General features: G+C 41.2%; 1 protein-coding gene across 3 annotated transcripts in view; it reads left to right on the forward strand.

Annotated features, from left to right (window-relative positions):
* Positions 1-18,256, forward strand: part of LOC134212017 (transcription factor mef2A) — a 356,530-nt gene that overhangs the window by 185,786 nt on the left and 152,488 nt on the right. For all 3 annotated transcript variants that reach the window (XM_062689518.1, XM_062689510.1, XM_062689500.1), the window contains exon 3: positions 5,054-5,557. In XM_062689518.1, the coding sequence (XP_062545502.1) occupies positions 5,054-5,557 (504 nt within the window). The remainder of the gene's footprint in view (positions 1-5,053; positions 5,558-18,256) is intronic.

The following is an 18,256-nucleotide window of genomic DNA, read 5'->3' on the forward strand; positions in this document are numbered from 1 at the left end:
AGATCTTTGCATAGCTTCAGTGTACATTCCTCCAAATGCCTCTATTAATCGTCGACATTTTTGGAGCGCAGTCTCCCTCATATCATCTCCAGTATTGATATTGGGTGATATGAACGCACATGGTATTGGATGGGGCGAAACGTATGACGATTATTGAGCGCCTATTTTCTATGATTTGTGTGACGATTTCAATTTGAATATTTTGAACACTGGTGAAGTAACTCGAATAGGACCAAATGGTCAACAAAGCCGTATTGATCTGTCTTTATGTTCAAATTCACTATCATTAGATTGCACGTGGAAGGTAATTCAAGATCCCCATGGTAGTGACCATATGCCGATAGTCACCACAATTAAGAGTGGCTATCAACAATCTGAGCCAGTTAATGTTCCTTTCGATCTCACGAAGAACATTGACTGGCAAAAATTTGCATCGGCGGTAAAAATGGTTTTGAATCAACTGATACACTTCCACCTTTGGATGAATATCGATTCCTTACTGAGTTGATTCAAAAAAGCGCACTAGAAGCTCAGAAACGACGCGTTGCAAGTACATCTGTCATCAGAAGACCAGCCACTCCTGGATGGGATGATGAATGTACTAAGTTGTATTCTGAGAAATCTGATGTTTCAAGGCCTTCCGTAAACACGGAAGGTCAGAGCTTTGAAGAGTATTTGAGGCTCGAAAGAAAACTCAAAAATCTTCTCAAGGCAAAAAACGTAGCTACTGGCGACGTTTTGTCGAGGGACTATCACGAGAAACCTCAATGACAACACTTTGGAAAACAACTCGCAACATGCGGAACCGCATTTCCACCAATGAGAGTGAAGAATACTCCAATCGATGGATATTCAACTTCGCAAGAAAAGTCTGCCCAAATTCCGTACCAGCAGAACCGCTATTTCGAGAATCAGTCACTGATCCCGGTTCTTTGGGTGGACCATTCACAATGCTGGAACTTTCTATGTCTCTTCTTTCATCGAATAACTCTGCTCCGGGATGCGATAACATCAAATTCAATCTTCTTAAAAACCTTCCAGATATCGCAAAAAGACGATTACTTGACCTGTACAACTGTTTCATGGAGTACAACATTGTGCCACCTGAATGGCGACAGGTCAAAGTAATAGCTATTCAAAAGCCTGGGAAACCAGCGTCTAATCACAATTCATACCGACCGATTGCCATGCTATCATGCATGAGAAAGTTATTAGAGAAAATGATCCTTTCAAGAGTCGACCATTGGGTCGAACAAAATGCATTACTCTCAAATACTCAGTTTGGTTTTCGAAAAGGTAAAGGAACAAACGATTGTCTAGCGTTGCTCTCTTCAGATATTCAGCTGGCCTTTGCGCACAAGGAGCAATTGGCTTCAGTATTCTTGGATATTAAGGGCGCTTTTGATTCAGTTTCCATAGAAGTACTGTCAGACAATCTGCACAGTAGTGGATTACCCGTTATTTTGAACAATTTCTTGTATAATTTGTTGTCAGAAAAACAAATGCACTTCACACTCGGCACTCTGACAACTTCCAGAAATAGCTACATGGGCCTTCTTCAAGGATCATATGGAAGTCCCTTGCTTTAAAATTTTTATTTTAAAGATATTGACAATTGTTTGGAAGGATAATGCACGCTCAGACAACTTGCAGATGATGCCGTGGTCTCTCTAAGAGGTCCATGTGCAGCTGTCTTGCAAGGACCATTGCAAAGTACCCTGGATAATCTGACTGTTTGGGCCAGACATCTAGGAATCGAGTTTTCACCGCAAAAAACTCAGTTGGTTGTGTTTACTAGGAAGCGGTACCCAGCTCAACTGAAACTAAAACTGTTGAATGATGACATCAACCAATCTTTATCTTCTAAATACCTTGGGGTCGTGTTTGATTCTAAATGTACTTGGAAACTCCATTTTGAGTATTTGATACAAAAATGCCGGAAAAGGATCCATTTTCTACGTTCTATCTCCGGAACATGGTGGGGTGCTCACCCGGAAGACCTCATCAAACTCTATAGAACGACTATTCTCTCTGTTTTAGAGTATGGCTCTTTCTGCTTCCTCTCAGCAGCTGATTGCCACCTGATCAAATTGGAACGAATTCAGTATCGTTGTTTGCGTATTGCCCTTGGCTGCATGCATTCGACGCATAACATGAGCCTGGAGGTGCTTGCTGGAGTCACTCCTTTAAAGCACCGTACACTTAGAATACTCGTCAAATGTGGAACAAGTAACACACTTGTCTTAGATAACTTCGATAAAATGCTTGAACTGACTTGTCGTTCAAGATTCCTTAGAGTCTATCTCAACTACATTTCTTCAGATCTTTGTCTTCCGTGTTATAATCCACCTCGAGTTCACTTCACCAACGACAGTTCCTCAATTGTATACGATCTGTCCATGAAACATGCTATTCAAGGAATACCAGATCATCTTCGACAAATATCTATTCCCTCCCTTTTTTCAGAAAAATATGAACATGTCAATTGCAACAACAGATATTTCACTGATGGTTCTCGCATCAACGGATCCACTGGCTTCGGTGTCTTCAATGTAAATTCAACCACCTTCCGAAAACTTCAGGAACCGTGTTCGGTTTATGTTGCTGAGCTGGCAGCAATTAACTTCGCTTTGGGGATAATTTCCAATCAGCCCGTAGACCATTATTTCATCTTCTCGGATAGTCTTAGTTCTATCGAGGCACTCCGGTCGATGAAACCTGTTAAGCACGCATCTTACTTTCTTACAAACATAAGAGAGCAGATGCGTGTTTTGGTCGAAAGATCATTCAAGATTACCTTTGTTTGGGTCCCATCTCACTGCTCAATCTACGGCAATGAGAAGGCAGACTCGCTGGCAAAGGTGGGCGCACAGGAAGGTGAAGTTTATGATAGACAATATTCGAGCAACGAGTTTTTCCCATTAGTCCGTCAGAGTACTCTTCAAAGTTGGCAAAGAAATTGGACACACAACGAACTTGGACGGTGGCTATTTTCCATAGTTCCAAAAGTTTCTGGGCGAGCGTGGTTCAGAGGTGAGGACTTAAGTCGAGGCTTCATTCGCGTGATGTCGAGACTTATGTCTAATCACTATTCACTAAACGCACATCTGTACAGAATAAACCTTGTCGATAGCAACTTATGTAGGTGCGGAGCCGGTTATGATGACATCGATCACGTAGTTTGGTCCTGCTCGGAAAATGACGCCTCCAGAGAGCAATTATTGGATACCCTTGTGGCCCGAGGTAAACAACCCTTCAGGGAAGTTCGCGGTGTTTTGGGAGATCGTGATGTTGTCTATATGCAGGCCATTTATAGTTTTCTTTGCGCTTCTGACATCAAAATCTAACATTTTGTTTTTTTTTTCTTTCTTTAAAGTTTTTTTTGTTCTGTCTCTGCCTTTTTGTTCCGTAGAGCTCCATAGCTCTTGCCATCCGGAAGATGCTCCCAGTCGAACCATTCCTCGAGCACGACGACACGCCACATCGTCCCTGACGCCAAATACCAGGATGAGAAGCTGAAATTCCCTGATCCCAAATCCTTAGCCCCGTCCATCCTTAAACATTGTAAACTAACCTCGAGTCACCACGAGTACGCTGACTTCTACCCCCCTCTTACTAACCGTATAATAAAATGATATTGATTGTATATATCACAAAGAACAATGGCTCCGTAAAGTGTTATACACGCCTGAGCCTACCAAATAAACGAAATTGGAAAAAAAAATAAATCAGGCAAAGTTAATTATATTTAATTCGTGGAGTTAAACTTCACCTCTCCCTTGCTTCTCCTGCAGTTAGTGTACGGAAAAGATAAAACCATAATTTCATCTCCCTACCAATTAAATAATAACTCCATAACATTCCAATGCTATCGTGGAAATGAGTAATTATTTCTCAACTAACCCCACTTTTCAAAAAGTTTCCTTATCTCTCCCCCTTCCGTCAACAACTCCGCATTTGACTGCGAGATAAATCTCCATAGTAGCGCCGGTATCTGCCCGGACCAGACAAAGGATGGCACATGGGTGCTACTGGCCCAGCCATGTGCACGGTTACACTCTATGAAAGTTCATAACGTTTTTCTACTAGAACGGAAGTCTACAATGATGAGTAATAACTTTCCGTTTCTATTTCCACTGAAGTGAGATCTAGCAAGCAATCTGTACGCGTCCGAAGTTATGACATGACTCACAATCGTTAGATCAACTATTTTGTTTATCCAACTAAGCTTAATTATCCAACGAAGTAGATTCGAAAGACTGTAGCTCTTTAACTTTTACATCTCTTTAGACACAAAAATTTTACATTTCTCCTTTACCTGGTCCATTTTATTTGAATAGCTTCGAGAAAAAACTTGAAAAATTAAAAAGATACTCAATTAATTCATTTTGAACATTAGCATATACCTTTGTCACCTTGAGAACCCGAATGTTGAGTGGAGTAAAAAAAGAAAAGGGTAGAGTAAAAAACTCAACTGTTTTACCTTTTCATGACGACAAAGAATAAAGTAACCGTCAACAAAAAATCATGCTATGTAATTAGCGAGACCGACCTGTATCGAGCTAATGGTATCTCATTATCTGAGGGCTTTTCCCAGTGCAAAAAAACTTTCCTACATTATATGAACTGTTCAACCATGGAAGAAGGAACTAACGCGGACAGTACATGTCAACCTAATGGAACAAACGTCGGAAGCAAATGTTATATCCTCTGCCGGAAGTCGTACAGATTATAGTTAGCCATAAAAATTTGACCGTCACGTACCTCAATCGTCCAAGGCGGATCGAATCTCGTAATCCCTGGTTGCCCGTTAAACGTTTACCTTGCTGTCATCATCACAATGTGCTCTTTAATCTTCGGATTAGGGTATCCACCTTGGCCAAAAACAAAATCGATATCCAAACTAGATTCCCTTTGAAAATAGATCTCCCGAAAATAGCGACACCCTATTCCCTATCTTTTTACTGCCGAATGATACTGATGCCTATAATGTTCCACTGTTGGATCTAATGTCAATATCTGTCTTTTTCCTACCATGTCTATTACCTTCCAGATAAAAACGGCTCACGGCCACCCCGGAGGGCTTACGGCCGGCTCAGCGTGGAATCCGACGATGCTCAATCGCTTCGACGTGAGACCGAGCTTAACGACAATCTGATTGATGTGGATGAGGAATTAAACGAGAGCAACTACAACAGCCATCACCACAACAGCAACATGAACAACAATAACAACAACAACAATGTCCTGGTGAAAAATCAGAACAAAGCAGTTGTTGGCAGCACAGCCACGACAACGACGACCACGATGATGATAAATGGCTGCCCTTCGCATCTGTTCTCGCACGATAGCTACGACGACTACGGCAATGGTAACGGGTGCGCGGGTGGAGGTGCTGGTGCTGGTGGCTGCGGCGACGATGTGAACCGGAATCAGTCCAACTGCACTGAAACCGACTCGGACCAGGAACTGGACGCCACCATCAAGGAGCAACGGCTCGAGGAGCAAGCCATTTCGCGACTGCAAGCGATGGCCCTGTCCGATGACGACGAGTACGGTGAGTAGATATGCTTTGCTCGCAGAACGACCTGTGCAGAGCGCTATGAATCCGCACATGGCATGGGATCCTTCGCATTACATGTAGGACTAATGCTGCTCTGGGGTTAAGCGGATGTAGAACTGTTTATGTTGCACAGGACCGCAATCGTAAAGTAAAATGGATTTCGTGGTGGGTCCGGCATTCGTTTCATACGTGACTCAATCTCGTTTTGTGGTCGAGTGACGATCGCATAAATTAGTGACAAAGTATCGTTGGTGTGCAGTGCATTAGCTAGCAGCCGTTCTTTAAACGGGGCTATCGTGTCACATCAAGGATGTGTATCACTGGTTTATTTAGGCTTGGGTCAACTAGACAAGTTCAGTCTATAAGATTAGAATAGATTTATTCCTCGCCCATTAATGAAGGATTTATATTGAACTCGAGAGGAGCATTGAGAAAGCAGTTATTTATTACGATTTCGTTTTAGTTGCGCCAAAAGTATCTGCGCTGCTATTTTAAATATATTATTTAATCATTTCCGTTCATCCGGTGAATCGCTTGATTCACCTCAAAATACCGTTTTGATTAATATCCCGAACATTTAAGCATATTTTTTACTTCGGAGGTCTTTATAACACATAAATAAAAATATGACGCCAAGAAAGTAGTGCACACCGGATATGTCAGAAGGAGTTGGTTCACCAACTGGACCTTCCTTTCACGTCCCACTTAAATTCTTCGTTATAAAAAAGCTTTAGCAAAGATACACACTTTATTTATCAACTGATACACATTTTCTTTGTTGGCACAGAAAAATCGCGCGCGTGTGGTTTAGCTTTTAAGCGCTATTCTCATTGCGCCGTGCCGGGCCGGGGCCGGGTCCCGGTCGGGTTATGTTTTCAATTGATTGCATGTATTTTCAATGCAATCGTTCACATTGATCCACCGTGCCATGCCCGGGCCGACACCGGGGTTGTCAAAAAAATCTTGCCGACGATATTTTGTCACCCCGGTAACAGCTCGGTGGGCAGCATACTTTTTGTTTGTGATTGTATGCGTGAGCAACGAAAGCTTTTCATAGACTGACAGTTTGTTTTTGTTTTCATTTTGGAAGCAATCAGCAAAGTTGATAGATATGATTTTTCACTTTGAACACTAGTTTTTTGTCTAGTCTAGTCGAAAATAGTCCAGTCCATTGACCATGGCCTACTCATTCACGCACTGCTCTCTGCTATTTCTTTTAAATAATTTCCCGGTGCACCCAATTTTCCTCCATAAAAAAAAATCCAATCTGTCTCCGGGAATTTATCCTGGAATCTCTCTTGGCATCCCTCCTGAAATTCCACCAGAAAGACTTCCGTGAGTTCTCTCAGGATTTTTGCCTTTATCGTATACAAAGTATACGTAAAGGCTATATGTTCGCTCCAAAACGAACTTTTGATTGGAGTCCCGGAGACCCATAGTGTTATATACCGATCGACTCAGTTCGACGAATTGAGGTGATGTCTGTGTGTATGTGTGTATGTGTGTGTGCGTATGTGTGTGTATGTGTGTGTGTGTGTATATGTGTGTGTATGTGTGTGTGTGTGTGCGCAAAATAATCTCACTCATTTTCAGGTACTTATCCTTAACTGATTTGCTTGCAACAAGTTGCATTCGACGCGGAATCTTGTCCCATTGTTTCGTATTGAAAATTGGCCCAATCGGACTATGGGCTTCGGAATTATGGCCAAAATATATTTATGTATAAGAAAATTCTCATTCACTTTTTAGGCACTTACTCTAAGCTGATTTTCTCGCAACAGGTTTCATTCGACGTAGAATCTTACCCAATTGTTTCGTATTGAAAATTGGCCCAATCGGACTATGGGTTTAGAAGTTGTGGCCAAAATTCATTTTTGTACATAAGAACACGTACAAAATTCTCACTCATTTTTCAGGTACTTATCTTTAACGGATTTTCTCGCAACAAGTTGCATTCGACGCAGAATCTTGTCCCATTGTTTCCTATTGCAAAATTGGCGGAATCGGACTATGGGATTCGGAGTTATGGCCAAAATATATTTTTTATAAGAAAAATTCTCACTCACTTTTTAGGCACTTACTCTTAGCTGATTTACTCGCAACAAGTTTCATTCGACGTAGAATATTGTCCAATTGTTTCGTATTGAAAATTGGCCCAATCGGACCATGGGTTTCGAAGCTATGGCCAAAATTATTTTTTTTACATAAGAAACACGTACAAAATTCTCACTCATTTTTCAGGCACTTATCTTTAACTGATTTTCTCGCAACAAGTTGCATTCGACGCGGAATCTTGTCCCATTGTTTCGTATTGAAAATTGGCGGAATCGGACTATGGAGTTATGGCCAAAATACATTTTTCAAAATCTCACTCATTTTAGTCACATATGTACCCTCAGCCGATTTGCTCGCAAGAAGTTGCATTCGATGCAGAATCCGGTCCCATTGTTTCCTGTTGAAAATTGGCCGGACCGGACTATAGGCTCAGAAGTTATGGTCAAAATACTTTTTTTCACCAAAAGTGCGTAGAAATTACTCACTCGAAAGAAACGAGAAAGGCACCATCACCGCTAGGTGGATTAATCTGGGTTTTTTTTCCATAAATTCGCCAGGAGATTTCTCTAGAAAATCGTCTGAGATTTGCTGCTGGAGTTTTTCCAGGAGTTCCCCGACACGAATTTCCTGCAATTATTCCAACAATTCCTTCGAAAACACCTTGAAGAATTTTCCCGCGAATGCCTCCTGGGAATTCCTTCTATAATCTTTCCAGGAATTCCTCGAGGGTATCCACCAGAAAGTCTTCCGGGAGCTCCATAAGAAATTCTTCAAGAAGGTCTCTTAGAAATTCCTTCGAGAGTCTCCTCAGGAATTCTTTTATTGATCTTTCTGGAAATTTCTCCACGAATCCCCCTGGAATTTTTTCAGGATTGCTTCCGTCGTGAACCGTCGAATTCCTCCGGAAAGGCCTACAGATATTCCTTCAGGAATCCTTTCAGAAATTCTTCTAAAAATTCTTCTAGGAATTCCTTCGGAAATTCTTCCAGGAATTCCTTCGGATATTCCTCCAAGACTTCTTCCGCTAATTTTTCCAGAAATACCTCCAGGAGTTCTTCCGCAAATATCTCCAGGAATTACTCAGGAAAATTCTTCAGGATTTCCTTAGGAAATTCCTTCAAGAATTCCTCCAGTAATTTTTCTGGAAATACTTCCAAGAATTCCACCGCAAATTCCTCCAGGGATTCCACTGAAAATTCTTCTAGGAATTCCTTCAAGGATTTCCCCTAGATATTCTTCCAGGAATTCCGCCAGAAATTCCTCCTGGAATTCCTCTTGAAATACCTACAGGAATTTCTCTAGTAATCCCTCCGGGAATTCCTCCGTGTATTCCTCCACGAAATCATCCGGAAATTTCTCCAGGAAAGCCTCTGTTAATTCCTCCAGGAATTCCTCCGTAAAACCTCCAGGAATTCCTTTGAAAATTCCTCCAGGAATTCCTTTGGAAATTCCTCCAGGAATTCCTCTGGAAAATCTTATAGGAGTTCGTCTGGAAATTCATCCAGGAAATCCTCCGAAAATTCCTCCAGGAATTCCTCCGGAAATTCCTCCTGGAATTCCCCTGGAAATTCCTCCAGGAATTCCTCCGGAAATTCCTCTAAGAATTCCTTCGAAAATTCCTCCAGGAATTCCTCTGAAAATTCTCCAGGAATTCCTCCGAAAATTTCTCCAGGAATTCCTCTGGAAATTACTCCAGGAATTCCTCTGGAAATTCCTCCAGGAATTCCTCCGGAAAATCTTCCAGGAAGTCTTCCGAAATTCTTCCAGGAATTCCTCCTGAATTTTTCCAGGAATTCCTCTGGAAATTCCTCCAGGAATTCCTCTGGAAATTCCTCCAGGAATTCCTCTGGAAATTCCTCCAGGAATTCCTCTGGAAATTCCTCCAGGAATTCCTCTGGAAATTCCTCCAGGAATTCCTCTGGAAATTCCTCCAGAAATTCCTTTGGAAATTCCTCCAGGAATTCCTTTAGAAATTCCTCCAGGAATTCCTTTGGAAATTCCTCCAGCGATTCCTCCGAATATATCTTTAAGAATTCATCCAGAAATGCCTCTGGATAATGCTTTAGAAATTCCTCTGGAAATTTCTACAGGAAATCCTCCAGGAATTCCTCTTGATTTTGTTCCTGGAACTACTTCGTAAAATCCTCCAGTAGTTCTTCTGAAAATTTCCCAATAATTTTTCCAGGAGTTTCTCCGGAAATTTCTCCTGGAATTCCTGCGGAAGTTCCTTCAGGAATTCCTCCGATGATTCCTCCGAAAATTTCTCAAGGAATTTCTTCGAAATATCCGCCAGGAATTCCTCCGATAATTTCTCCAGGAGCTTCTCCGCAAATTCCTCCAGGAATTCCTTCGGATAATCGCCCAGGAATTTATCCAGGAATACCTTCCTCCAAAAATTCCTTCAAGAATTCCTCCGGCCATCTCTCCACGAATTTCCCCGGAAATTCCTTCAAGAAAATTCATCCAGTAATTTCTCCGGGATTTCCTACGAGAATTCCTTGTTGGAGAGCGCGCAACAGTGGACAACAAACGCACAGCGGACTTATAAAGCGAAGCGGGAATGTCGGAACGGAAGAAAGAAAACAACCACTCAGTTGGACTTTACACGAACGAATAACGATTCTTATTTATTTACATTTTCTATAAACAATAACTTCGATAACACAACAAGAGTCATGGTGTGTCTATATCGATTGTGAGGGGTGAGGATTGCACGCTAAATTTATTTTCAACATTCCTTTGGGATTTTTTTTGAGAATTCCTCCATGTATTCCTTTGGAAATTTCTCCGACAATTCCTCTGAGAATTCCTTTGGGAATTTCTCGGAAATGCGTTTGAGAATTCCTCTACGTATTGCTTTGGGAATTCTTCTGAGAATTACTCCGGAAATTCCTTTGGGATTTCTATTGGGAATTCCTCTGGGGATTCCTTTGGGAATTCCTCGGGGAATAATTTTTTTAAATTCCTGTGGGATTTTTTTTGGGAATTCCTCTTGGAATTCCCTTGGAAATTTCTCTGGGAATTCCTTTGGGAATTCTTCTGGGAATTCCTTTGAGAATTCCTCTGGGAATTCTTTTTGAAAATGCCCCTGGGAATTCCATTGGGAATTCCTTTGGGAATTCCTTTGGAAATTCCTTTAGGAATTCCTTTGGGCAATTTCACTGGAATTTTTTTCGGGAATTGCTTTGGGAATTTCTTCGGGAATTCCTTTGGGAAAATTCTTTTGCTCAGAAAATTCCTAAAATTCATCTGCTAAGATAAATTTTTCTTAGAATTCCTTCGGTTATTCTTAAAGTTCCCTTGGAAATTCTAGGAATTCCTCCTTCCTTCGCAAATTTGTCCGGGAATTCCTGTAAGAATTATTCCAGAGATATTCCCGAAGAATTCCCCGTGTAGTTTCATGAATAATTTCTTTGACAAATTTTCAGAGGAATTTTGGAAGGAATTCTCGTAGCAAATGCCAGAAAAACTCAGAAAGAATTCCTAGAGAAAATAGTGGGGGTGGTTTTCAGACGAATTCTTTCAGGAATTCCTCTCAAATTGCATTTGCTCCGGAATTTTTTCCCAAATCTGGGAACTATTGCGGGAATTCCTTAGTTAATTCTGGAAGGACTACCAGGTGAATCCCAGTGGAGTTCTCGGAGAAGTACGGGAATTTAAGCAGACATTTCAAGAATGCTCGATGGAATTTCTGGGACAGATGCCAGAGAAATTTAGGAAGAATTTCCATATGAATTTTCGGATGATCTACCAGAGAAGCTCCCGGATAAATACTCAGAGGAATTCCGGAAGGAATTTCTAGAGGAGTTTACGGAGGAATTCTAAGAATTCCCCAAGCAATTGCCAAAGGAATTTATGAAAGCATTTCAAGTGAAATTTTCTCAAGAAGAATTTTCAGAGAAAATTGGAAGGAATTTCCAGAGGAGTCTTTTAATACAGATGAGTTCTTTGTGGAATAATTTAATTCGCTTTTATGTGGATATCAGAACATTTCATTGCATTAAATTGAATTCAAATAAATGCGAATTGGTGAAACTAATAAATCTGTCTAAAGCGCGATTTCGACCCCACCAAACTGCTTTTCTCATAACATTTTATAATTTTCGAGAAAGGTACCATCGCCTTTATGTGTAAATTTGTTTTGTTTTCGTTAATTTAATTTGACGTTCGTTTTCTATTCGAATATTATTAGTGTGCATGCATACAGTTCACCCAGCCGGGATAACCCGGCGCAATGTAAACTGGGAAATATTCCAGTATAAAAACGAAAGATTTCTCACCCCGGCCCGGCCGCAATGAGAATAGGCCTTTATTGGTGCTTTCTCACCGGCTATCGGTTAGCTACTACTGACTATTGCTCGGTCCAGTATTTACTGACCGGTACCTTTTCGTGTTTTGTACATGTGTTGAGTGTTACAATGGTATTAACAATCTAGTGTAATGTGTTGTGCTTGTGTATGAGTATGTATGTATGTATGTGTATAACAGATTAGGGTGTTCCATGGTTTTACAGAGGAAATTATTTTACTAATTTACTAGCTCACTAATTGTACTAATTAACTAACAAATTTCACTAACAAATCTACTAACATTATCGGCCCCCTTGAAACTTGTTTCAACCATTACTAACAAAATCACAAAACTAACATCTAACAATCTTTATTAGTATCAACGGTATCATCCGGTAGAGGAAATATTCGATTTACAGCACGCCTGTAGTAGGTCCCATTGACTTTTCTGACCGTGACTACGCGCACCACCCGTCATCGCCAGGGTGTATCTCGGTTATCCTTGCCAAAGGCCACTGTACTTGCTCACCTGTTGAAGACCAGTAAGGTACTCTTGGCTCCAACGCTGCCAGTACCGTTGGAACATCTGCTGTCGTTGCTGATAGTGGGTGAGGCGGTTTGAGGGTATGGCTGTTAGGTCGGTGTCAAGGACGGCATTCATTGACGTACCGATCAAAAATGGGCTGGTGTGTGGGCATTTATAACAGTGGGGTCATCGGACAATGGACTAAGGGCCTTGAGTTTAGGGCAGCTGCAATTTGTACTAAAAGAGTACAGAAGTTTTCGTGCGTCAGCTGAGTGGATCCGATTTCCTTTTTGAGGGCAATTTTGGCGGAGCGGACTGCTACTTCCCATAATCCTCCGAAATGAATGTTTGATCCTTGAAAATTCGTGGCATTGTCCGAGTGTATCTCGTGCGGCCTTCCGTGGTGCACGATGAATCTGCGGAGCGCCGAAATAAAACCAGCTGTCGACAGGTCCATCACCAGCTCCAAATGAATCGCTTTTGTTGTAAAACAGACGAATACTGCTATGTAGACTTTTGGTGGAGCAGCTCGTCGATGGTACGACTTAAGATAGAATGGCTCGCAGTAGTTGATGCCAGTTTTTAAATCGGTCGGGCGGGACGCACTCGAGCGGAGGTAGTTGCCCCATCGGCTGCTGGGTTGGCTTAGGGTTGAAGCGAAAGCAGCGCTGGCATTTTCAAAGGGCAGAAGACACAGCTCTTTTACCATGAATTGGCCAAAACTCTTGTCGCATTACAACGAGAGTTGCTTGATGTCCTCCGTGATGAATTTGTTGATGATAAAAATTGATGAGCATGTGCATGAGAACGTGCGATTGTGGGAGAACTGCTGGGTGTCGCACTGAGTAATCCTCGAGAGAGTGACGCAATCGGCCACCCACTCTTATAACGCCTTCCTTATCCACGAATGGTCCAATAAGTTTAAAGAGATGATTTCGACGACACGTTACGTTTTCTTCAAGGATTTGAGAATTTAGCCTTGTTGATCTCCCGCACGGTAAAAAGTACGGAAGTTTCCGTTGATCTGCTTTTCGACAGTTGGACGAAATTCTAAAGCACCGTGCTACTATCCTGACTAGCGGTAGCAGTGTCGACCGCACAGAAAATATGGAGTTCGATTTAATCGACGTGACATTGGCTTGATTAGTAATGCGAGGTTTGATATCCACTTCCGTTGGCGTAGTCTCTGAAGACTGAAGATTCTGAAGAGATAGGTGACGATGAAATTCCTTCCATTTCCGCTCTAGCTGCGCTGGAACCGGTTCATCCCATCCGGACTGCAGCAGCGCTAACTCCTGCATTATTATTTTCGCAGTCACCACCACGGGAGAAATCAATCCGAGCGGATCAAACAGCTTCGCTATCGCAGACAAAATACTCCGTCTAGTCCAATCACGTCCTTCGTTGTTTACGTTGAATAGGAAGTGGAGTTGGTCCGCTCTAGGTTCCCATGTGATGCCTAAAGTTTTATCTTTTTCTTCCGGACTCAAATCAAAAGTACTGTTGAGATTAGTTCCTAATTGATCCTTAGGAATATCAGCCAAAACTTCAGAGTAGTTCGGACATTATTTACGAATAGGAAAACCCCCTTTGACCATCAACGATGTTAGGTCTTCCCGTAGAACTATCGCTCCCTCTACGTTTGCCGCACCTCCAATATAGTCGTCAACGTAGAAATCTTTCTTCAACGTTGCAGTGGCAGGAGAATTGCCTATACTTTCATCGACTGCTAGTGCTAGGCAAGTGCGTACGTTCGTGATGTCGGAGAAGAATTTACCGTCGATTAGAACGTGGTCGAATTGGTTTTCTGTTTCCATGTAGCCTTGTGGATATTCTTGCGGGGGAGAAGAAAGTGTTTCGGACTACCATTCTGCGGGAGGCTGCAAAGTTTATGCATCGTTGGCCGTTGTCATTCGATGCGGTATGCAGACGATCCGGTTCGATGACCGGTCTCACTTCCTACCGTCCCCCAGTGGACATCCATCGTATCTCTGCTCCAGCTGTGCATAGAACGCTTTTTATCGTCGTCGGGTCTTCTTCTGTGGGCAGTACACGTTGATGATGCTATAGTTGAAAAACGGCCTTTTATCCTCAGATTGCTCATCCTTGCGTTGAATAGCTGCCACCCAATCACGCGTTAGCACATCTTGCCCAAAACTATGAAGCCGGTTCCCAGCTCGTAGATAGTACCACAGCTTTGGTAGAAGGTATCCGCTCGATGCCTGCTTTTCCACACTCTCTGTCTTGTCCAGCAGATTTCCTGCTGCGATCCTTTATTCGTCCCCTAGGTCGTTGCTAATTATATCCAATCGTATTATCTTCAATGTCGTTCGTAATGGTTGTTTTTATAAGCGCCTTGAGCGACACACGGTCGCTTTGGCGAAGCCTACTTGCGGATACATGCAACTTTTTAAAGAAGTTTAACAGAGCCCACTGTCAAACCTTACCACATCCTAGGCAGACATCACAACTCGCAGATGGCCTGTGGAGGGATCGTCAAGCCCTTGGACATAGCCCCTGCTGCCCCCTTTCTTACTTCCTTCATCCTTATTTTTTCTTTTCCTTTCTTCTTTCATCACTGTTCTGTCTCTTCCCTTCTTTCTTCATCCATATTTTTCCTTTTTCCTTCTTCCTTTTTTCTTTCTCTTCCCATCTTCCTTAGTTCTTTTTGTTCCTTCTTTCCTCCTACTTCAATCTTCCGTCTTTCTTCTTCCTTGTTTCATATTCCTTCAATCTTGTTCTTTCATTTTCCTTTTCCTTCTTCCTTATTCTTTCTCTTCCCTTCTTTTGGCTTACACCCAGGTTTTTTTTTACGCGGTTGGAATTCATTAATTTCTCGGTTAACCTAAACTTTCAAAGATTTTGAAATACCCCCTGAATTTTCTTTGATTTTTTGTGAATTTTTTCGTGGGGTTAACTCATTGCTTCATTGACGCTGAAGGTCTTAAACGACCAAAACCAAACCGTGTAAAAAAAACCTGGGTGTATATCTCACCATTTGAACCGGTGCCAGCGAAAGTGGTACATGTTACATTGAGTAAATTTTACAGGAGACGCATTTTTCCAAAAACTTCAAAAATAAAATTCAAATTTGCAATTTTCTGCAACTCAACTGTGCCAACATGTTATGACTGATGTGCCTAAAGGTAGTAATACAAAATGTGTGAAGTTTCTTGACAAATTTCAAGTTGGTTGGAACAAAATGCACATGTACCACTATTAATGGGAACAAAATGCAACAGAAACCCAAAAACGTTGCCAGTAAAAGTGGTACATGTACATTAATAAAATTATTTTAATCGGCGGTAAACCATCTTGAAATTCAAAATAGTGTTAAAATCTGTTGCGGAAACATCCATGTTGTCAAATTTTCTTTTCAATAAGCTGATTTTAGTGGGTAGAACTGTACATGTACCACTTTTCCTGGCAACGAAATTGCCATTGTGATATATACCAGAAATTAAAAAGTGCATATATCCAGATTTATTTGTCAAAAATCACTTTTTCGTCATTCCCTTACTAGATCTTTGCTACCAGAAGCCGTTGGTGTAATAAACACAAAATCGACAAAAATGGTTTATGTACCACTTTCGCTGGCACCGGTTCATTTACATCTTAACATCTTGCTTTCCACATTTTAATTATCATCTTTCTCTTCTCACTTCTCACCTCTTGCTTCTATTTCGCCACTACTCACTTCCTATTTATCACTTCAAAACTATCACATCTCACTTCTCACTATTCACTTGTTGTTACTTAGGACTCACTTTCATTTCTCAGTAATCACTTCTCTCAACTCTGTACTTCGAACACCTAATTTCGAATTTTACTTAAATAAGGAAACAAATTTTAACGACATTTTTCGTCCAAGTCTACATTTTCTTACGCTCCATATAAATAAAAAAATGTATGGGAGAAATCTTACGTGGGGGGAGGGAGGGTTTGAAAACCCAGAAAAACTGCTTACGTAATAAGTGTACGGCCCCTAACTTGATGGTCCCTTCAATATCGAGTAACTGTAGCTGAGTTAAAATTTTGATATGCCCAGAATGGAAGACATTTTACGGATACAAGAAAAAATGTCATCCTTTAACCCTTTCAGGACGGAAGGTTTGTGCCTTTATCGTACAACGAAATTGTACCGAAAGGCTATGATTTCTCTCTGAAAACGAACTTTTTATAGAAGCCTCCGAGACCCATTTCGACTCAGCTCGACGAACTGAACACATGTCTGCCTGTCCGTATATGTGTGTATGTGTGTGTATGTGTGCACAAAAGTTTAAAAACATTAGACAACTGTTTGCACAGTAATCCTTAACTGATTTCCTCGCAACAAGTTTTATTCGACAGGAGACAAAGATCACTGTTGAATTTGAAAACGATCGGTCATTGCGATTAAAAGTTATGACGAAAATGGTACATCGAACCATGAATGCCCCATATAAGGTTGGTGTCTTAACTAAATGCGAGGAATGCACCACCAACGTTAGGTGGATTAATCTGTTTTTTTTTTTATCTTTTTAACTTAATTATAAACAAAGATCAACACAGACAGGACGGATGGATCATATATGTCCAGCGTTTTAAATTGGCTGTAAAAAATCACAAAAAGAGTGAAGGGTCCCTGAAGACTCAGATATCCGAAACTTTGGGAAGATCTCGCTTCTGAAAGCATTCAAATGAATCTGATATGTTTGAATCACAAATCACATTGTGTGATAGTTCTGAATACTCAGACAAATTAAGCCATACTGAAGGTTATGCCTGTGATAGTTTTCAGGAGTACGAAATGGTCAAGGTACTCCAAAACGTTCTCGAGTTCAGCCCACGATACCTACTGGATCAATCAAGACTTTGGCAGTGTCCTCAACGTCGGTGTAGACCCAACGCGGTTCAATAAGCTAAGCATATACGCATGATGCAAACCCAATTTTCTTATAAACGAGATGCTCAAAGTACTCCAAAACGTTCTGGAGATCAGTCCACAGTATCTATCAAATCTATCAAGGCTTTTACAATATCCTCATCGTCGGTATACACCCAATCTGGTTCAATAAGCACATACGCATTCAAATCCAATTTTATTGAGGTTCAAGGTACTCCAAAACGTTCTGGAGTTCAACCCACGGTATCTATTAGATCAATCAAGGCTTTTACAATGTGCTCAACGTTGGTATATATCCAATCTGGTTCAATAGGCATAAACGCATCAAGCAAATCCAATTTTCTTGATGCTCAAGGTACTCCAAGATGTTTTGGAGCTGAGCCCACGGTATATATAAGATCCATTAAGACTTTTGCAATGTCATCATCGTCGGTATACACCCAATCTGGTTCAATAAGCATATCCGATGCAAATCCAATTTTCTTGAGCACGGGATCTTCAGAGCGAGATGGATCAACTAGGTCCGAGCTAAAATGACAGACAAAAAAAAAAAACACGGGATCTTCAAGTTGCTCCAAAATATTCTTGAGTTTAGTTCATAGTATCTACCAAATCAATCAAGACTTTCGCAATATCCTCATCTTCGGTATTTACCCAATGTTATTTCCATGAATATGAGATCCAATGTCGACGGTGCTCCAAAATGATCTTGATTCAAGATGCACAATGACACGGACTTGGATGATCAAGTAGTTCAATCGTTATGAATTCCTTAACGATTTGGTGAACCTAAAAGGTCTGTAGTAGCTTGTATGAATAATGATTGAAATCATATCAACTCAATAAACCTACTGGGATATCATATCATACACCATTCATAAGTTTGTTCATTGGATAGATCACACGTTCGAGCCCCAAAAAGGGTCTATAATACAGTC

This window comes from Armigeres subalbatus, chromosome 1 (assembly GCF_024139115.2).
Source record: "Armigeres subalbatus isolate Guangzhou_Male chromosome 1, GZ_Asu_2, whole genome shotgun sequence".
Lineage (NCBI taxonomy): Eukaryota > Metazoa > Arthropoda > Insecta > Diptera > Culicidae > Armigeres > Armigeres subalbatus.